The following is a 23,304-nucleotide window of genomic DNA, read 5'->3' on the forward strand; positions in this document are numbered from 1 at the left end:
ATTAATCGACATGTCCACATATTTTTAAAGGGGTTGTATAATGGTACATGCACTTTTACAAGGTGATTGTACTGAAATGTGTGTTGGCAGTGCCTGTACACAACCATCATACAATGATAAAAATCCATCCAGTGTTTTTTTTTTATCTCCTTATATGTTTTCCAATCTCTAAAATCAAGCCGTTCGACCTAGTGACGTCACACGTTCAGACGCCCCTCCCACGATTTGTGATTGACAGCAGCGTTTCAACACAGCCCCGCCCTCGCTCTTGAGCGTGCTGTCTGTCATCATAGTCCACGCGTCATTGTCAGGGGCGGCCTTAAGCATCTGGGGGCCCGTTTCAATAACTAATATGGGTCCCTACCCACATAAAACATAAACATAATAGAGCAGAAAAAGCAAGGATTCCTGTTGGTTTGCATCAATGGTATATTATTTTATTACGTGCACTTTCAGCTTCATGAACAGGCAGCTCAACATAGAAATAATCCAACCTTATTTGATTAAAACTATATACAATTATACAGCGTTTTACGTTGGAATAAGCCTTGCCCTTTCACGCAGGGCAACTTCACTACTTCATTGATTTGCGCAGTATATTTTCAGCTCTCTGGGCTGACTTAAAAAACCCCAGCTCAAACATCCCCTCAACTTGAATTATTACGGAGCCCGGGAAGTCACCTGTGGGAGAAAAAAATAATTAATAAATCTGTGGCGACGGTTTCGCAATCCGTCCGTACTCACGAATTCTCAAACTGTTCCCTTGGTTTAACAAATCGTGCCCACGGATTACAGTTTTTCTCAATTGCTTAAACACTATAACCAGGCTTTTGAACTAAAATTTCAAAACCATAACGCCATCAAAAAGCACACCCATTTCACTAAACTATAAACACTATTCCCTGTTTTGACACATGAGTCAGATTTGTTGAACTGTCACTGCAAAACTCTACACACAAATCCCTTCATTTCTCATTGCCTAGACCATGTTGTCATTTAGAAAGCACTAGCATTCAATATTGTTCACTCAAGTCAGCACAGCTTCAGCTTCAGCACACAATTATCCAGGTGGAAACACTAAGAGTCAAAATTGAACACACATCAATCAGATCATTCAATAGATAGATAAAAGGGCCCAAATCAGTTTGAGTTTTGGAACAATGGATCCAGAAAGGGCAAGGGCAAGAAGACAAGCAGTCTCAGATGAAATTCAAGCCTCTCTAGTTGCCCATGTCTTTGTCAATGGTATGACTATGAGGGAGGCTGGGCTACGAGTAAGGCCAAATTTGAGTTGCTTTACCGTCGCCTCGAGAACCTTCAGGGAGGTGTGGTGGCAAACACAATTCTATCACTGAATAAGAGACAAACATTTCCAATAGTCTCTGATGAGGTGTATTTTCTTGCAAGAAAAGGCCAGCAGTCATACAGTCAGACAGAGTGGCTGCAGAGTGTGACAGTGAAGAGAGGGCATCCTTTCTCCTTTATAGTCTTGACTCCCAGAATGTTATCTTTTTAGGCAAATGATGGTATTTCAAGTATATGTGGAACATTCTTAGACGTGTCCATCATATTGTATCCTTGAGTGGAGGCCCTCCTGTTACGTCCCAACACTCTTTACCATTCCAATACAATTCGAATTCCATATTAGAATATGGTTTGTGTGTGCTCTTTTACTGTCATATGTTGGTCACACACATCTTACTGTAAGTAAATATATATATAAAAAAAAATAGAGGAGAGAGTAAAAAAAAAAAAAGAGTAAAACAGAAAAAAAAGGTTTTGTGTGTGTGTGTGTTTTCTGTGTATGAAAAATAAATGTGCCAATGTATCCACTGGCTGTGTCTTTTGTGTTCATCATGTGAAAAGGTTTGTGATGGGGGAAACCACAAGCAACATAACTTACCAGTTTTGGAAATGTTGTTTTGAATTTATTGCACCAGTGTCTTAGACTATGTTGTAGTGTGTGTGATTTTGAGGGCTTGTGTGTCCTGTTTGAGGTAAAGTTTGTTTTTTCAGCAAGAGTGAATGGTTTTGAGTGTAGAGCTTCAATTTGACCTGAAAATAGGATGTTTGGGGAATTGGGTGAGACGTTATGGATTTGTGTTTATAGTTTTGAGAATTTGAGGCATAGTTTCAAGAAATGTGTTTAAGCAATCGAGAAAAACTGTAATAAACCGTACCCACGAGTTTCTAATCCGCGCTCTGTGCCTTCAGTTTTTTTTTTTTTTTTTTTTTTTTTTTTTTTTTTTTAATGCCATTGGCAATTGCTTTATTTTTATAGGCTATAACCTAACCTTTTACAGGTTTGGATAAAATAGACCAATTTTTTTTTGCATACTTTTTGCTTAAAAATAAAGCGTTCATAAATTCTTAATAATTTTTCTTAAGTGTCTTAAGTGAACTCATTTATAGTTATAAACTCAAATAATACTAATAATAATAATTATTACATTTTATATATTGAGAAGACGCTTTTGTCCAAAACTAACAAAAAAGGAACAAAGCATTTTGTCAAATATCAGTCATAATACAGGTTAGACAATAATACTAAAGTGCTAAGATTATTTTATTTAGATTTTTTAAGTGCTAAGATTATCACAAATTTTGATGCACGTCATTCAATTGAGAATCACTTTAAGCATGCAGACGCAGTTAAGACAATTTTATGTAGGCTATTCCACTTAATACACAATTAAACTATATACAATAAGATTCGTTAACAACGTACCTCCTGGTGTTCTTCTAAAATGAAGGCGAGCCACAAATCCGTGAGTAGGCTAACCTACAGTTTACAAACCCGTGGGAACGGAAAGCGTGGGCACGGTTTATGAATTTGTTGGTTATATCTTTCGTTTTTCAACACCACTGGCATGTACGTTTCATTTCCTATTCAAATAATTTTCCTGCTCAAAAAAACGTTTTAACCTTAAAAAAAGACAAAGTAAAACACATAAACTACCAGTATTTATTTACTTCAGACAGAGCCCGTCTACGGAGAGCCTGCCCACTCCCTATTAAGTCCTATTGTACCGAATTTTGGTTGTAGTACCACCAGAGTTCCACTGGGGGCGATTGCCATGAGTGCAAAATGAATGGGAGTCAATGGGGCTAGACGGCTAAATTTGTCTCTTTCACCCGATTGCCGTTGAGAAATCTCAGATCTGATTGTAGGTTTTGCAAGTTCAACATGGGTTTTAGGTCGAAAGTTGAATGAACGAGTACTTATGTCGTTTTGATTACTTACAGGTTGAGTTGTTGTTGCCCATAACACGCTAGCATTCGGCTAATGACGTCAGCATTCTGGCGTCATTGACATTTTGAAAGACCTTTTAAAGCAAATACGTGACTCTAAAAAATCTAACACCCAGCAATGTGTAATTTCTTTGCATCTCCTTTCGAATACAACGTTCAAATTACTAGACAAAGAATTATATCCTGAGAAAAGTGGATTTTGAGGGGTATACTGCCATTGACCTCCATTCATTCTGCACTCATCCTGTGAGCGCCCTCATATGGAATCAGAGTGGAACTGCAACCAGTTCAGAAGCCGGAAGTGTACTGAAAGTGCTTCAGATCACCGTTCGCGGGCGGTAAACGTCGCCATGGTAACCGGGGCACGACTCAAGTTCGACCATTCAGAGACGCCAGTGTTTTGCATAGAATTGTGGGTAGTGTAGTATTTCTCCAGAAGATCGCAAATTACAAGGTTGATTTTTATACCTTGGCTTTTATAGGAGCAGAAACTTTAGTTTCACAACCTCGTAGCTCGTGGTCAATACCTTGGATGGTTTAGACATAATGGCTGAAAATCAATATCCTACGGAGAAAATGAATGGGATTTTGCTGGTCTGTTGGGGGCCCCCATTGGAGGGCGGGGCCTCTTTCAATTGAAACGGGTGAAACATAGGTAAGGCCGCCTCTGGTCATTGTTGATACTCACTGGAGCACTGTCTATGAGCAGAATGGCGTCTAAGTGATTGTGGTGTTCTGTTCTTGGGTGTAATAACAAACACAGCAGTCATGTTGATGTTCCTAAATCCGAACCACTGAAGACGCAGTGGCTGAGTTTGTTTTCGAAGGGAATATTCCCCACGATCAATGTCAATGCTTTCATGTTTGCGTGATTTATTTCACACACCAGACTGCTTTACAAATGAGGGTCAGTAAAGCCTCAGTAAAGGTTTTGCTAAGAAGCTGCTCCTGAAAAAAGGATCGGTACCAACTATTCGTGTTCCTGCTGCACCTCCAGAAGAGTGAGTTTAACGTTTTATTAACCTTTATATTAATATTTATATTAATCTTTGCAAATCGCTTGCACGCTTCACGATGAATGCGGCTATTTTTAAGGCCTCATACTTCTGCGTCGGACCTATGCCGAAGCCTAAACGCCGTAGGCAACGTGTTGGTTTTAATTTATACTTCTGTGTCGTTGTCCGCGTTAGTGATGCGCGGGTCGGCTTTTTTTCCAACCCGCGGGTCCCGCTTTTATGATATTATTTGGCCCGCCCCAGCCCGCCCCGCACCACTGTATCTATTTTTACAACCCGCCCCGCCCCGCACCCGCGACCATTAAATAGACATAGCCTACTAGGCATTGTAATGTAAATGAAAACAGCCTTTATTTCAGCCTGAAAGTGCTTGGAAACATCGCCATGTAAACTGGCAATAACAGACGATTCTGAATATGAACCATAAATCAGGTCATATTCATAAGATAATGATTTAAACATTTTCAATATTTACAAAGCAGCGTTTGTATTCATCTATTTCATCATTCACCTTTTTTTCTTTTAATTATGTAAAATCCCGACCTCAATTTCTCCCGCACCTCATCTTCCATCTTCACATTTATTTCTCCGTCTTTGTTGTTGTGGCTGGCGGCGCGAGCTGCTTTGCGCGAGCTGTGTCACGTGACGCCAAAGGTTTGGGGAAATCAAGCAAGTTGCATTGCTATGGCCTTATCAAAGAACCTAGAACCTGATTAGATTTATATTCCCAAATATTTCATATAGGCTGGACATTGCATGCAACATATATGGATTTTTATTTTGTTTTGTTTTTAATGACCCGCCCCAACCCGCCCCGCAAATAAAGTGACAATTTCTTTACTCGCCCCAACCCGACCCGCGGGCTACCCGCGGGACCCGCGGGTTATGAGTCGACCCGCGCATCACTAGTCCGCGTTGACGCGCACCTAGGGAGCATGTGAAACCCAGAGGGAGGGGTTCTGGCAGACCAATCACCGCGCTTGTGTCCGCGTAGAATTGACGCGTTGTTACATTTTTGGAGAGGTGCACGTCAGGGTACGCCGTAGGGTACGCGCGCTACACACAGCCTACGACGTAGCTACGGCGGCAGTTCGACACAGAAGTATAAAACAGGCTTTACACTCAGAGTACATTACGGCATGTTTTCTATGTACGACGTTTTCAATATAATTCATAATCCCACATTTATAATGAACAACTCATTATGGTTATTGTGTTATTGTGTTACATGTTCTATGACGCCCAACCAAGCGCCACGTATTTGCCAGCATAACAGACATAGATTGTGGAGTAGTATACCATTCTCGTCCAGAGTCCCGCATACTTTGTTCCATGACCGTTGTCCGAATACTGAGCAAAGTATAATGATTGTATACTATACGAGAACAGTCCATAAATGTAATAAAATACAGTTATAAAATATAAACAAGAGCCGTTGAGCGGCCAGAGCGACGGCGTGCAGACAGGTAACAAGGCGCCATCTTTTTATCTTTTAATCAGGTGAAACACTTGAGTCACCATCATTAACACCTGTATGTTCAGTTCTGTTTCAGTTCAGTGTCCGTTATCGTCTGTTAAGTGTGTGTGTTGCTCTCTGTTTGCCATTCTGTTGGAACTATTGTAAATGAACCCTTTCATGCATGAATTATGATAACCTCAGTCAGGATTTTTTTTCCTATGTGTTTTTATTGCTCTTTAGGGCATGAAAAACAAGAATTGATTTTTATTTTATTTTTTTACAAATTTTTCAAAGAGATTTTCAGATGTCCACTTGAGTGGACAGCATGCGGTTAAGGTTTAAACTGAAGATATACTGTATTAAAGGAGAACTTGGTAACTTTTTTAACTTAATAAAACTGTCTAGAAATCATTTGGATGGTTAAACAACCTGTTCTGGTGATATTGGTGACTTTCCCCGCTCCCCCCAGCGTCCCCAGGCGGAAAACCAACCTTGCAACTTGGGGACTACCGTCCCGGCAAGATAGAAATAGGAAGTCTCGTGAGAAACGAGAACGAGCGCGAAACACGAATTGCTTGACGGCAATTCGACATAAACACACACGCATGTATGATGTATTACCAGATTACCCACCTCGGTAGTCAGACACAGATGTCTATGGTCAGACATAGCTCCACACGATACAGCTGGCTTGCTCCGATCAAAACAAACGCACATGAGCAGCGGTAGAGAGGGGGAGGAGGCCGCCGCAAGTGAGTTTTTTACGGCTGTGTTGTGAAATATACGCCCCCCCCCCCCCCCCACAGCTGTAGGGGGAGCTCGTGGGGAAAACATGCGACAACAAAAAGGAAAATCAGCGAATAAGTGACTAGAGTTCGCTAGAGTTGCCGAGTTCTCCTTTAAATATAAGACAATCAAACATAAAGTATGTGAATTTAACAAACTAATCAATACAATTATATCAAATTATGTGAAAACTATAAAATATATACAAAAAATATAAATGCGAAATATTGCAAAGGCTTCATACAAACTTCATACAAGTTGCACTTCGCGTATCTTTGATATCAGAACATAAGGATGTGATTCCATCAGAATTTTCTACAGTCTGTCAAGGTACAACTGTAGAAACCACTCAGATGCTCCCTCCAGTGCACCAGAGTATGGAGATTTACCCTTATTAGCTGATAATTCTGATTATGTTCAAGATGGACATGCACATTTCTATCATAGCCCTCCTCTGAGAAAACCTAGCGATACTTTTCAATCTCATCTGAAATTATCAGTGTTGGGGGAAACGCATTACAAGTAACATGCATAACGCATTCAGATTACTTTTTTAATGTTACAAGTAAAGTAATGTGTTACAAGTAACATGCATTACCTAATCAGATTACTTTTTGATCTAACAAGTAATTAACTACAAGTAATGTGCATTACCTAATCAGATTACTTTTTGATGTAACGAGTAAAGAAACGCATTAAAAGTAACATGCATTACATAATCAGATTATTTTTTCTTGTTATGAGTAAGGAAACGCATTACAAGTAACATGCATTACATAATCAGATTACTTTTTGATCTTATGAGTAAAGAAACGCACGACAAGTAATGCATTACGTAATAAGATTACTTTTTGATGTTATGAGTAAAGAAACGCACTACAAGTAACGCATTACGTAATAAGATTACTTTTTGATTTTATGAGTAAGGAAACGCATTACAAGTAACATGCATTACATAATCAGATTACTTTTTGATGTTATGAGTAAAGAAACACACTACAAGTATCGCATTACGTAATAAGATTACTTTTTGATGTTATGAGTAAAGAAACGCATTACAATAATGCGCATTACTTAATCAGATTAATTTTTGATGTTATGAGTAAGGAAACGCATTACAAGTAACATGCATTACGTAATCAGATTACTTTTTGATCTAACAAGTAAATTAATACATTACAAGTGTTATACATTATGTAATCACATGACTTTTTTTCCGATGTCAATGAAAATTACATTCTAATAATACAAATACATTTATTTACAGTAAAAAAGTCATTGCAGATTAAGTTTTTAAACAAAACAATATTCAAAAACAATATTCACATTATAATTATGAATTGTAGCTGAAATATAGAAATTGATGCATGACGTCCACTACAGTGGGCATGTGATTAATCATAGTTTTCTCTTAATCTAAAATCAAAACTTGGAAAATTTTACTGTGATATGACTCATTAGATATTGCTTGATGCTGCAATATTTTTTTTTACCTATACAAGAATCTTCTAGGATAGAAGGAATGGGTGGATATTCCGGAGCAACTTGGCATGTCTGACTGACCCTTGGCCATCTTGGTTTGGAGGGGGAAAAAATCGAAACACAACAGCTTGTCACTTGGTTGCAATGTATAGGATGATGCACCAGGGTCCAATGAAGAGGCTGATGTGCAACTTTGCCATCAAAACCCGTGCAAATTCAAGAAAATGCTTTTTTAATAGCTGTCCACTGTAGTGACCACTATGCGTGAAAGGGTTAACCTTTTTAACTTAATTGTATCCGTCTTCCTCATCTGTCTGCCAGCAATCACCCGTGACAGAATACCGGACCTAACAAGTAAACGCGTTTGTAAAAAATGTTCTTTTTCATTTTTCATGTTCAGTGTTTTTGTTCCATTTTCACCCCTGCTTGCACCATGGACTTTCCGGTAGTTAAACTCATGTGCCTTGAGCAGCAACATTATGAAGCTGCAGACTCGGAGCCTGCAGCTACAGTCCCGCACCCAGAGTCCCGCATTCTCAGACCCCTCGTTTTTCGAGACAGCGCCTCCTGCTGTCGGAAAGATCGTATAACACCCTTATCCAAATGCCATTGAAAACAATAGGATGCAATATTACGGTCTCGTTTTATTTAAAGTTATCCAAATAAATATTTGCTTTCCCTGCTTAATGCATGTGCCAAAAAAACGTGTTCTCAGTAGTTATTTTTTGAGCATGGGTGTAATATTATGTGATATTATATTGCTACAATGTTTTTTATTTATTTATTCAAATTTAAATTTTTCTTTCAGTTCAACCTATAATGGTCTAATTAACATTATACCATGCTAACATTACAAAAATATATTTTGAATGCGAAGCAAAACTCAAATAAGAACAGACAAAACACCAATAATAAACAATTCTGTACTTTATTTAACGATCACCTAAACATCATCTTGCTGTAAACAGGACAAAGCAAAGAAAAAAGGAAGAAAGAATTGTGTTAGTGACTTCACTTTGTCTTCAATTGCATTAAAAAAACTCCTCATAAGTCGCTTTGGATAAAAGCGTCTGCTAAATGAATAAATGTAAAATGTAGGCTAATGTAAATGCATAAGGTAAAATAATTACTTTCTGGTAGGCGAATATGTATGGGGTGCCGTTTGTAAAGCGGCTCACGCTGAAAATAACAGCAACATTTTGTCACATTTAGCTTCAAACAATGTTTAAAAAACTGGTATGAATTTTTGACGGTCACTTTTTAGCACATTTACAACAATATTTGTCAACGTAGAGATATTTTAAATCTTAATATTAAATGTTACACCTAAATGTTAAATGTTAAATGTTAAATCTAAATGCTAAATCTAAATCTAAATGTTAAATCTAAATCTAAATGTTAAATCTAAATGTTAAATCTAAATGTTAAATCTAAATATTAAATATAAATCTAAATATTAAATATAAATGTTAAATCTAAATGTTAAATCTAAATGTTAAATCTAAATCTAAATGTTAAATCTAAATCTAAATGTTAAATCTAAATGTTAAATCTAAATCTAAATATTAAATCTAAATCTAAATGTTAAATCTAAATCTAAATGTTAAATCTAAATCTAAATGCTAAATCTAAATATTAAATCTAAATCTAAATGTTAAATCTAAATGTTAAATCTAAATCTAAATGTTAAATCTAAATGTTAAATCTAAATCTAAATGTTAAATCTAAATCTAAATGTTAAATCTAAATGTTGAATCTATATCTAAATGTTAAATCTAAATGTCAAATCTAAATCTAAATGTTAAATCTAAATGTTAAATCTAAATCTAAATGTTAAATCTAAATCTAAATGTTAAATCTAAATGTTAAATCTAAATCTAAATGTTAAATCTAAATCTAAATGTTGAATCTAAATCCGATTACCGCCATTTTGAATTTGCATATTTGTTAAATATTTAGTTTCACCTGAAACATTTAGATTCAACATTTAGATTTAGATTTAGATTTAACATTTAGATTTAACATTTAGATTTAGATTTAACATTTAGATTTAACATTTAGATTTAGATTTAACATTTAGATTTAACATTTAGATTTAACATTTAGATTTAGATTTAACATTTAGATTTAACATTTAGATTTAATATTTAGATTTAACATTAAGATTTAGATTTAACATTTAGATTTAGATTTAATATTTAGATTTAACATTTAGATTTAGATTTAATATTTAGATTTAACATTTAGATTTAGATTTAATATTTAGATTTAACATTTAGATTTAGATTTAACATTTAGATTTAGATTTAACATTTAGATTTAGATTTAACATTTAGATTTAACATTTAACATTTAGGTGTAACATTTAATATTTAAATTTAACTATTTAAAATATTTCTAAGTTGACAAATATTGTTGTAAATGTGGTATAAAAAGTGACCGTCAAAAATTCATACCAGTTTTTTAAACATTGTTTGAAGCTAAATGTGACAAAATGTTGCTGTTATTTTCAGTGTGAGCCGCTTTACAAACGGCGCCCCATAATAATGTTCCTTCTTTTTTCATTATTTTTGCAATCGCTGTCAAATTCCTCGACGTCACTAAAATAAAAGATGAATGCCGATCATGCAGATGAATGAAAGTAATTTTAATACTTACGTTTTATAAGAACTAATTTAAATAGTCTACATAAATCAGCCTATATAAAGTAAAATAATTACTGGATTAATGGTTGGACTATTCATATGTTGGTGTATCGCTGAGCTATAAAGTAGTTTGATTAAAAATGAAATCGAATGAGTATGATTCGCTAAATAAAATTAAATTTGATAGGAGGCGAAAAACGAGGGGTCTGAGAATGCGGGACTCTGGGTGCGGGACTGTAGCTGCAGGCTCTGGGAGCGGGTGCTGGCGTCCTGCGGATCTGCGTTCACTGTCGAGGATGCAGCCAGCCCCACTCCCCACCCAGTGCCCAGCCAGAACCACCAGGATGGCGAGGATCGACAACCTGAGCCCATCGCAGGTAGCGTGACAGAGACCGCCCCAATGAATGAGCCCGCGCCAACAAGAGCGACCGAGGACCACATCGCCACGCAGCCCCAGCAGCGCGCGCCTGACCAGGTGTGTGAGCCGGCCAAGCCATCCATCGCCGAGTGAGTGCTTGTGGACATCGAGGGTTTTGAAGTGAACCCCGCCCACCCCCTCCCGAGACCAGGGAGGTTCGAGACGAGACCTACAGAAATCTTCAAGAATATGTAAAATGTTTGGTGGTAACAACAAAATTGGCACCATATTCAAACAGTACATCAAATATACCATGGCATGAACATTGTATTTTATTTGCTTAGAGTGAAATTGGTTTTAAAAATATTATCAGTTAAGGGTAAAAAGCCCACCTATTAGGTGCGTAAAGGTAATTTTATTACAATTATGACTTGTCAGTATTAAGTGCTCTTGTCCACATAACATCATACACATCCATGTAACATTTCTAGTACACATAACATTAGTGTACCACTCTATACTTTAAGTCCACATAACATTTCTAGTACACATAACATTACTGTACCACTATACCTGTATATGTTCAACTGTAACATAACTTTTAACCTTTCAGCTTAAGTGCTTTTGTCCACAAAAAAAAAAAACGTTGTACAGTGGTGGAAAGAGTACAAAAAAATTGTACTTAAGTAAAAGTATGGCTAAAGTAATAATTTACTTGAGTACAAGAAGAAGTACTGAAATATAATATGACTCAAGTAGAGTAAATAAGTAGTTTGCATAAAAACTACTCAACAAGTAACTACGTTACAAATTACTTTAGTATTATTTTTCTATTCATACCTCGTGCAGAAAGTCCACAAGTGAGATTCATAGAAGTATTTAACTTATGACGTTTCAGGAAATGCCTTATATGGATATAATAACATGCAGATAGAGGCGTTTTGACTGATAAAACATGAAGACAAACACATGATAGCGATAATATATCTGTGTTCATCAAGCTATCTCAGGTATTTTCATAAGAATGATGTATGTCCTTAAAGGGTTAGTTCACCCAAAAAAGAAAAATTAGCACATGATTTACTCACCCTGAACCCATCCTAGGTGTACATGACTTTTTCTTTCAGACTAATACAGAGTTCTATTAAAAAAGCTTCCAAGCTTTATTCATGCTAAATTCAATGTACTCTAATTTAGTTTTTCATGTTGGTATGTAAGGACATAAGATCAGCAGATTTTAAAAAGATTCTTAAATTTGTAATCCCACACTCTACAATTTGCTTAACTCGTGTAAGGAAGAAAAGCTTGTATAACTCTATTCTTAGGTAGATCCCATGCCACAAGTGTATAGTATGAATAGTAATTTCATTTTCAAATTGTTATTTTATTTTCACAGACCCCTGCTATAGCTACACTGCGCTGAATGATTCATGGAGAGCCACCAACAATCTATTTTCCTCTCAACTAATGTGTGACACTGAGGTCAGCTGGAACGGCTGGTACCGTCTCTTCATTCAGGGTCAGAGCGTTCAGATGCCGGACACATGTGTTGATGAGTATAGTTGTGGCACTGCTGCTCCACTGTGGCTGAACGGAGGACATCCAAAAGTTAAGGATGGAGTGGTCACTCGAACTGTCTGTGGTCACTGGAGCAATAACTGCTGCTATTTCCAATCCAATCCCATTAAAGTCAAAGCCTGTCCTGGCAATTACTACGTCTATGAGTTTGTGAGCCCAGTTAGCTGTCATTCAGCATACTGTGCAGGTACAGTAAATTTAATTTGCATTCATCCAGGAATTATTTTTTGTACGAGTTTGTTAGACCATATATCTGCTTTTGACATACTGTGCAGAGTATATTAACATGTGCCTTTTGTACTTTATATTTGTATCTGTTAATTATTTACAATTCTTTCCTTTTTTTGCAGAAGTTAGGAACATAATCATCAATAATCCTACTGTCACTCCAAACACAACTTTGGAAGGTAATGGCTTCTACTGACTGCTGAAGTTTTGATGGGATGTATTGTGAAAATCTATCATTCTGTATGTGTTTGTGTCTGTAGGTACAGACTGTAGATAAAACAGTAGATATAGTGTTTGAAATTTGCACATGCTGAATCACATGTTTATTAACATATATTAATTTGTAATTTTACTGTATTATCTCCATTTGTTGTTTGAATGAATTGTAAGAAATGTAACTGTACACAATCTTAACACACCTTTTCTTCTATTACTAAGACGAGATCGTGACACAGACATCTTTAAATGCTGTCTATATCAATATGCAATATTGTTGACAAAAAAGACGAGACTAAAGTATAGTTTTTAAAAAACTGCCAGAATTTCTCTATGTAGATAAAAAATATTTTGTCTGACAAGCCAGTGTTTTGATACATTTCGCATAACCTCATATGATGTGTTTGTATGATTAGTTTAAGCATATGCATAGCTCATCTATGCTATACTTGTAAAAATTATGGGGGAAAAATAAACTTTTAGCAGATAAACCAATTCAATTTATACAATCTCTTCCCAGAAAAAGGACCAAAAATATAATCATATATGCTCTTTAGAATGATAATATAATTCTAAAGTATCAATTTGATACTTTATATTATATCATAAATAATATCATTCTAATGCACAAAGTATCAATTAGAGAGGTTCATGATATAATTTTGGTCCCCACATCTTAGTATGGAAGGCATTTTCTGCCAAATTTAAATAAATAAATTAAATGATTAAAATGAAAATTAAAACCAGATTAACAATTTCATTACAGAAAACAGTACGCAAAAAAATGTGACAAAATTGAGAATGAAATTAAATGATTTCTTTTTCACAGCATTATACCTGTCAAATTGAAAAATAAAATGCAATTGGTGATTTCACATTTCATTTCCACTACAGTCTCAAGGCAAGACTGCCAATATTAAAATGAAAAGCCAAACGTGAAAAAGAAACTACAAATACAGTTTTTACAATGCTCTTTAGTAACGCTCACGCAATAATAGTGACACAATTCAAATACAAATGTAAATTTTCGTTTTCATTTTAATTCCTCTTTTATCTCACAGTTTTCATTTTCGTTTTCATTTTCAAAGACAACCTGCATGCAAATTATATGTTAATGAGTGGGTGTGGCTTATTCTAGTAACGGCGCTGAGACACGCCTTCTGTAAAGCTAAGTCATCGTCCCGTGTGCATGAGTTGAATGTGTGAAACAAAATTATTTAAATGTGATTATATTGTAATCGAGACGACGAGATATGGCGAAATCTGTTAGTGAGCTTTTGCGGGAAGCTGCCGCAGCATTAGAACATGGAGACAACCAGCCTGACCATGTTAGTTATAGTGTTAGACAGACTCAGACTAGACCATAATCGACGATGAGGTTCATTCATGTATTAGGCTGTTTTGGAAATTCAACTATTTGGGTGTACAGAAGTCTTCGTAACACAATTTCTACAACAATTATAGCCAGACATTAATACCCAATGGCTTTAACCGAGAACCTCGGCCAATGTTTCATACGCGTCGCGCCTAACAACGCCCTTCAGCCGTGAATTATTCAGATGATACAGCACTAGCCTAGAGTACCTTATTGTTTTTATAAAACGGTTACCACGCAATACAAATATTAATCCCGAAACATATGTATCTATGCAACTTTCATGAAGTAAAATGAATCACTAAAAGCCAATTCCATCCGCTGGAGAAAAAAAAATAGTCCCTGACCATAAAGCAACAGAAGAAGTTACATTAGTTCTCCATTAGATGGAGACAAAGACTGTCTTAATGAGTGAGTCAGTCAGAGAAGACTTTTGAAATGACTCAAACTTGTGATCACGGAGGAGAAAGACGCACACAACTGACATGACTACAGGCACGGACAACCCTTATTAACTGTTAAAAGTACAAGATATCACACAGGACATTCAAACAGATTTTTTATTATGAATACATACAGGACTGACCTGAAGGAAAATGCTATATCTAGCCTACTGTAAATGCAGGTGGTCTGATCGTTTTCTCGATCTCATCCAGAAGTTGTTACTGGAAATGAATCATAAATAAAAATCATAAATCGTACAATAACATTACGATGTCCAGCAATCGATTGAAATAGTGCATGGGTTTAATTTGTCGTTTAATGAGGTTTGATATAGGTTTGATATGTTGGTGTGTGTAAATCCATAACCTAAACGTGTATATTGAAATGGTCCAGTGGTAGAATTTTTGCCAAGCGTGTCAGAGGTTGTGGGTTCTAATCCACACTCGTATAGGTTTTTTTTTTCCTCTTCTTATTAAAACCGATTATGTTTATCAGTGGTTGTATATCAGGCAAGCATACGTTTGTATGCATTTTGTTTGGTAATTTCACCGGAACGAATAGAGAGTCTCCACAACGGATTGAAGCGCGCGTCCGAGTGAAGACTGTGCGCGAGCCACAAGAGAATACAGTATCAGCGCCACTGATCGCAGCGGCAACGATCGAGCACTTTGATCACTTGATTTCAAAAACAACACATTTCAGCGGTAGATCGCCTCTTACAAACGAACTAAATGAATGCTCTGCTCTGCTAGTTAACTGGAGATGTTTTATTTATTTGTAGGCTATTGGTACATTCGTGCCGCGAGATGTTTCAAAAGTGGTGGGGACAATATCGACCTTAGCAAAAAGTGGTGGGGACATGTCCCTCCCGTCCCACCCGCAAATTACGCCTATGAACAGAGCACAGATACAGGCTGTCCTGATACTGTATCTGAATAAGTCACGGCTGAAGGGCGTTGTTAGGCGCGACGCGTATGAAACATTGGCCGAGGTTCTCGGTTAAAGCCATTGGGTATTAATGTCTTGCAGAAATTGTGTTACTAAGACTTCTGTACACCCAAATGGTTGAATTTCTAAAACAGCCTAATACATGAATGAACCTCATCGTCGATTATGGTCTAGTCTGAGTCTAACACTATAACTAACATGGTCAGACTCAGGCTGGTTGTTTCCATGTTCTAATGCTGCGGCAGCTTCCCGCAAAAGCTCACTAACAGATTTCGCCATATATAATCACATTTAAATAATTTCGTTTCACACATTCAACTCATGCACACGGGACGATGACTTAAGCCTGTTTCATACTTCTGCGTCGGACCTACGCCGAAGCCTCTACGCTGTAGAAGGCGTGTCTCAGCGCCGTTACTAGAATAAGCCACACCCACTCATTAACATATTATTTGCATGCAGGTTGTCTTTGAAAATGAAAACGAAAATGAAAACTGTGAAATAAAAGGGGAATTAAAATGAAAACGAAAATTTACATTTGTATTTGAATTGTGTCACTATTATTGCGTGAGCGTTACTAAAGAGCATTGTAAAAACTGTATTTGTAGTTTCTTTTTCACGTTTGGCTTTTCATTTTAATATTGGCAGTCTTGCCTCGAGACTAGTGGAAATGAAATGTGAAATCACCAATTGCATTTTATTTTTCAATTTGACAGGTATAATGTTGTGAAAATGAAATAATTTAATTTCATTCTGAATTTTGTCACATTTTTTTGCGTACTGTTTTCTGTAATGAAATTGTTAATCTGGTTTTAATTTTCATTTTAATCATTTAATTAATTTATTTAAATTTGGCAGAAAATGCCTTCCATTTCTTTGGTCTATGTCCCCATAAAACATCCTTGTGAGTGAATTACCTGCATCTGTGCATCATCTCTCTACGTTGTCAATTGTGTTGTAAGAAAGGCCCTACATTGAAAGAAATTATATATTAATGGAAAATAGAATTACGTATATTCATTTATTTCTTTGTAGGATTTGTGATGGAATTTGTGGTTCAACTGTTTTGTCTTTTCTAAATGAAGAGATGCTCTACAATTTCCTATGTACAACTTAAAACTCATACAACGAACAAAAGCTTTTTTTTTTTTTTACTCCACTCTTAGGTAGATCCCATGCCACAAGTGTATAGTATGAATAGTAATTTAATTTATTGTTTTCACAGACCCCTGTTTTAGCTACACTGCGCTGAATGATTCATGGAGAGCCACCAACAATCATCAACTCCTATTATGTGACACTGCGGTCAGCTGGAACGGGTGGTACCGTCTCTTCATTCAGGGTCAGAGCGCTCAGATGCCGGACACATGTGTTGCCACGTTTAGTTGTGGCACTCATGCTCCTCTGTGGCTGAACGGAGGACATCCAACAGTTAAGGATGGAGTGGTCACTCGAGCCGTCTGTGGAAACTGGTTGAATGACTGCTGCATGTTCCGATCCAATCCCATTAAAGTCAAAGCCTGTCCTGGCAATTACTACGTCTATGAGTTTGTGAGGCCAATTACCTGTCATCTGGCATACTGCGCTGGTACAGTAAACATAATTTGCATTCAAACAGGAATGTATTTTTGTAATGTATTACATCTATGAGTTTGTTAGACCATCTGTTTTTTTTGGAATGCTGTGAAGGTAAATACATTAACATGCCTTTTGTACTTTCATTTCACTTTCATCTGTTTATTCATTAAAATTCATAATTTTATTTATTTTTTGCAGAAGTTAGAAACATTACCACCAATAATGCTACTGTCACTCCAAACACTGGTAATGTATATGCTGTGGCTGTGTATATTGTGAAAATCTATCATTCTGTATGTGTTTGTCTGTAGGTACAGACTGTAGATAAAACAGTGTTTGAAATTTGCAGATGCTGAAGCACATGTTCATTACCACATATTAGTTTTTTATGGCTATAATATAGACTTTATTATATTAACTGTATAGTTAAACTAAAATATAGTTTAAAAATGTTTGTATGTAGATATTGAGATATGTATGAGATTTTGTCTTACAAGTCTTTTTTTTTCATATAACCTCATGTAATGTGTTTGTATGATTAGTTTATGCATATATTTAAAACAATGTGCAATTGAGTATGTGTTGATGTGTGGCTTTTAGTTCATGTCTGCTAGCTTTGAGCTCATCTACAGTATGCTACAGTACTTGTAAAAATTAGGGAAAAAGACTATTAATAGACTATTGCGAGACTATTAATTATGTAGTGGTTAAATATTTTAAAGTCATACCCACATGAGTCATCCACCAGAGGGCATCATCATCGTCCCGCCACTAATCAGCCAGATTCAAACATGAGCCCCATAAATCAGTGTGAACTGTAAACATCAGGTAACAGAAATTATTTCTCTTCATTCTCTTGACAGCACCAGAAATATTCTACCCATTCGGCTCAGCATCAGGAGACACAATAAACGCTGCTGTTGATGATGGAAGCTCCTCAGTTATTCCACTGTTGAGTCCATTTCTGTTCTTTGGCCGCACATACAGGCAGATTTATGTAAGAATTTTAATTCTAAGTTTAAATGTGAATGGTGAATGCTTTATAAACTCATCTGTTATCAGTAAAACCTGTGACTGTGATTTTGACAATATGTCTCATGTTTTAGGTTAATAATAATGGACACCTCACATTCAACCAGCCTTCATCACAATATGTTCCCGACTCCTTTCCTGCTAATAGAAGCCAAGATATAATTGCTGGTCTCTGGACCGACCTTGACAACCATGTGAGAGGTGTGGTTTCATATCATGAGTACACTAACGGAAGTGTTCTCACACGCGCCACTCAGGATATAAACAGTCATTTCCCAAATCTGACCTTCAGCGCTTCTTGGGTCTTTGTTGCAACTTGGGATAAAGTCGCTTACTATCCCATCTCTAACACAGTAAGGTTGATGTACTTCTGAAATGTGAATGTTTTCGGTTTATCCACAATTCAATAAAATTTCTGAAAACTTTAGACAGTGACAGAGAAAATTATAATAAATTAAGACGGTAAAAATAACAATGAGATCAGTCAGTAATGTTCATAAAAATAATATTCAATAATACAAAAATGTAATTTTGTATATGTAAAAGATGTGAATGCTCAGGTTAAAGTGATTATCTTTTTTAATCTTCTCAGGAAACTTCGTTTCAAGTTGTTTTAATATCAGGCAGTAGTTTTTCATTTATTCTGATGAATTATGGAGACATTGCTGTAACAGGACTTCTGGTGGAGGTAAAACAAAATTGTTTTCTGTATCAGAGCAATATGTTACTATTCACTAGTGTATACTATTTATATGATTAATGATTTTTACATACTTTCAGGCTGGTTTTGACACCATAAACTCCACTGACTTCTTTGTGATTCCTGGATCAAACAATGGGAGCTTCATCTCAAACCTCAAGAACTCCAGTAATGTCCATGTTCCCGGTCGATGGGCCTTCAGGGTGGACAGTGGACGCAACACCTCTAAAAGTAAGAAGTCTTGTCTTTCTAGAAATAGATAATAAATAGATTTTGTTTTAGTTTTGATAAATAACATATAACCCCATGTAATGTTTTTGTATGATTAATGACAACAGATGTTTGTGTGTGTGTTTCCCTTTAGACAACGTCATTGGACTTCAAGTGAAACTTTCCTTATTTTCAGATCTTACACAGAGTGGAAACATTGAGATTGTTTTACAGCAAGTATGTCTCACTTACTACAAATATTTATGCAAAATACGGTAATAGATAATATCTAGTTTGATCTGTCTCTCCATCTTTGTTTCAGATAAAACAGGTGCTGGTCAATTACGGTCTGCCAAGCAACATAGAGCTGAAGTTAAGAAAACTGCAAAAGATAAAGCCGTAAATTCAGTCTCCTTCAGGAAAATAAATAAATCAGTCCACGAGAAGACCGTACAGATCCCTGGCTTACATTATTGTGATTTTATTTGAATGATTAAAGTTTTAAAAGTGACATAAAACACAATAAACTTTGTTTTACGGTAGCTTTGTGTGAAGAACAGACTGAAATTTAAACAAAAAAGTTGTATAACATACTGACATCCACCCAAGATTTCCTTGTATGCTCAGGAGAGTTCACCGATTTGATGATATCCATTTTAAAAGAAAAAACAACAACAATCTTTTGATTTAAATCTTTTCACTGAATCAGTTTCTACTTTTATAACCGTATTCTGAATGATTTAATCACAAATGGGACTGATCTGGGGCCTCATTTATAAAACTGTGCGTAGGATCCTTACTAAAAGTGTACGTACGCACAAAAGCCAAAAATGACGTACGCAAAACAATATTCAGACTTATAAAACCGTGCGTACGCCAGAACCTGCGCAGAATTCACTTTATAAATCCCAGTCAGCGGAAGATTGTGCGCACATGCGTCTCCACCCGAAATAACCATATATGGAGCTTACAACGCCTAGTTTTACTATGCATATCCTCATCTACATATCATTTGCATATGATTATTCATTCACGTGATAACTTAAACGTTATCACGTGGATGAATAATCATATGCAAATGATATAAACGGTACAAGAAACATTACATTAATACAAATCAAGTAGTTGTCTATCCTTGCCTTGTTTTTGAATAGCCTACATAAATCAAATAGTGTAAAATACATTTCAGAGAAAGTTTTTCTCAATCTTTTCCACTTGCCGAATTTTATTTTTAATATTCTATTTTAATTCCATTTTTAATGGAAACGGATAGACCTTGTGCATTATTTGCACGAAACTATTTTCTCAGACAATCTGGTATTATCATGATAAGCAATTATCTCTGTGGTTAAAACATTAAAGCACGCCACAGAAAAAGTGTTCAAAAACAATCGCATCCACAACAAATATTTATATAGACCATTTCAAGGATGTAAACAATAACATTCCGTTGGAATGCTACTGCGCATGTCTGGCCCTGAAGCATTTCCGGTGGCGGCGTTTTTAAATCTCAGGTCTGTGAAAACAAGCGCGTAACTTTTACGTCTAGCGAAAAGGCAACAGTTAAAGTATTTCCAAAAACTGAAAATAAACGATGATTGGAATTACCGGACCCTTTAAATAGGACTTTGATAAGTATACTTTTTACACAGAACAACGTTTGCCTGAGTAACGTTAGTCCGATTGGGTGTTGCGGCTGCTTGCGTGTACACGAGAGATGCGATAAAAGTCTATCGCAGTCTGGAATCTGGACTTACAGAAAGGTTGGGAACATTCGTTCTTAAAATGTTGATGACATCTGTCTTGTGTTTGGTGAAGATGAAGCAAGTCAAACAGCGTCGAAAACGTACTTATCATGGTTTGTCTGAGGAGGTTACGAGTGGGCATTTCACTTGCATTTGCTGACATACCGGTATCTATGCAAATATTCATATTAATTTGTACAGCGCTATTCAAAATACATATCGTTTCAGAGCAGCTTTAGAGAACATGCATGTAAATTACAACGCTAAATGTACGCTAGTAAACGGACTTAGGTAAAAATTGCTTTAAGTTACGCCAGTACTCATTTCATTCGTTTCCAAATGCGTGCGAGAGGATTTAAATGTCCTATCTGAGCCCCTCATGTGGTCACAAATAAACAGAAGGTGAAAGCAATGTAATGCTGGCTGTCTTTTTTTTTTCTAATGCATAAACCTGTATTAGTCATTTAAGAGAAATGTATAGATGAATATTAATAATTGTAAAATTAAGAATAAAACATACAGAATATTACACTTTTTAGGTCCTCCTTGAAGGGAAAATGTTATTTTATGGTATATGGTATACTATTTAGTATAGTCACATACAGATTTGTTAGCTGTGTGTGTATTTATGTAGTCAACATTTGAAGTGGATCAAAAAAGTTAATCAAAAGTTGTCCTAAGACAAGAATGGGTATTGTTTAAAATGAATGTTAACTTTGATGAAAGGTTTTTATCCACTTCAAATGTTGACTACTGTATATATTTAAAAATACATAAACAAAAGAAACATCCTCTCACTTTTAACAGCTTTTATTTCCAGCAAATTTCTTAATGTGTAAATAAATACTTGTATGAACAATCTGCTTCACCAACTGAGACAACATAAAACACATTTCACAGACTTTTTTTGACAACAGAAATGGAGTTATGAGTCCCTGAAAAAAGCGGGTCAATATCAATCCTCAAGGTCTCGAACACATCTGGGGGTTCATATGTGTGCAGAATTATTGATTTTGCACGTTGATTTTCTGATTTTTCCAGACACATTTTTACCAATTCCAAACCACATTGATCTTAACTACAATTCATTTTGTATTTAATAATTTATAAGTGATATAGAATTGTTCATCAAGGCTGGAAATGAAAAAAAAAAAACTTATATTCAGATGTGCATAATAGTTAAAATAAGCCAAAAAAAAAAAAGAGAGGTAAAGAATACTAAAAAATGCCCCACACTTAAGAATCACAAGCTGAAGTGTAGTAAAATACATTAATTAATCTTCCAGAATCTGGCATTAAGTTTTAGGAGTTCATTTTTAAAAAATAACTCCCAAAACTTACTGATGAAGATGAATTCTTCAAACAGTGGAACAAGAGGATGTGATGCTGGTCCTTCAAGAGTCAGTCCCAATCTGTCTGTCCATAAAGCCTATAAAAACATCATCTTCATGTATTTGTGAGCTTCATGTAGCTTGTGAACCCAAGTCTCTGAGATCCTGAATCTGATATCTTGCTCTTCTGGAGACTCCAGGTAAGTTGCAGTTCTGAAAAAAATGGTGGCGCTGGAGACTAAAGGGTTCCTGATGGTTTCCCACTTAATTATTTTGCAGTTAACATGTGTCTTTTCTTCTCCACCTGATTTTGTCTGACCCTGCTGACCCAATGAGGATTTCATTATATATCCCTTAAATATATTAAATACAAAATGAATAGTAGTTATTAAGCTTAATGTGGTTTTGAATTGGTAAAAATGTGACTGAAAAACAAAATATGATCAGAAAATCAAGGTGCCTAATAATTTTGCACACACTGTATGGTCACATGTGGTTTGGCTGTCGTTCCTGTCTCCCTGTAGTAGTCTTGGACGTCTTGAATTACAAATGATGGCTTTCCTATTGAAGACAAAAGCAGAAAAACAATTATTAACTTAATCTGGTTAATGCACAATATTTAAGAACTAATGCTACTATTGTGTACTATAGTAAATGTTGGAATTAACATTAGCCAAGCTTAAGTGATGAAAAATGTTTACCGTTACCTTTTGTAAACTACTGCAGCACACCATTCAGGTAACTGTTTGTATACATTCTGTAATGTGTTACTTACTGCAGTTGTAAACTAACTAGACAGCTAGCCAACAAATGTTAACTCCTACTTAATTACAGCCCACAAAACATTTAGGGGAAAAGACGGAAATAAAAGCTTAGCCTATTTTCACTAAATTACACGCGTAAAAATGCTAGGTTTATATG

General features: G+C 35.9%; 1 protein-coding gene and 1 long non-coding RNA gene across 2 annotated transcripts; both read left to right on the top strand.

Annotated features, from left to right (window-relative positions):
• Positions 1-17,299: 17,299 nt before the first annotated feature.
• Positions 17,300-18,347, top strand: LOC308706711. Its single transcript, XR_014032076.1, has 3 exons — positions 17,300-17,375; positions 17,564-17,611; positions 18,229-18,347. It is a non-coding gene; the product is annotated as an uncharacterized lncRNA (long non-coding RNA).
• Positions 18,348-18,400: 53 nt separating this feature from the next.
• LOC308706840 (sushi, nidogen and EGF-like domain-containing protein 1) lies at positions 18,401-19,710 on the top strand (the record flags this gene model as incomplete). Its single annotated transcript, XM_081392706.1, has 6 exons — positions 18,401-18,426; positions 18,546-18,750; positions 18,990-19,085; positions 19,178-19,328; positions 19,462-19,544; positions 19,630-19,710. 6 exons carry the CDS (start codon positions 18,401-18,403, stop codon positions 19,708-19,710), a joined length of 642 nt encoding a protein of 213 aa, XP_081248832.1.
• Positions 19,711-23,304: the final 3,594 nt, after the last annotated feature.

This window comes from Scardinius erythrophthalmus (genome assembly GCF_964197995.2).
Source record: "Scardinius erythrophthalmus genome assembly, chromosome: 18".
NCBI lineage: Eukaryota > Metazoa > Chordata > Actinopteri > Cypriniformes > Leuciscidae > Scardinius > Scardinius erythrophthalmus.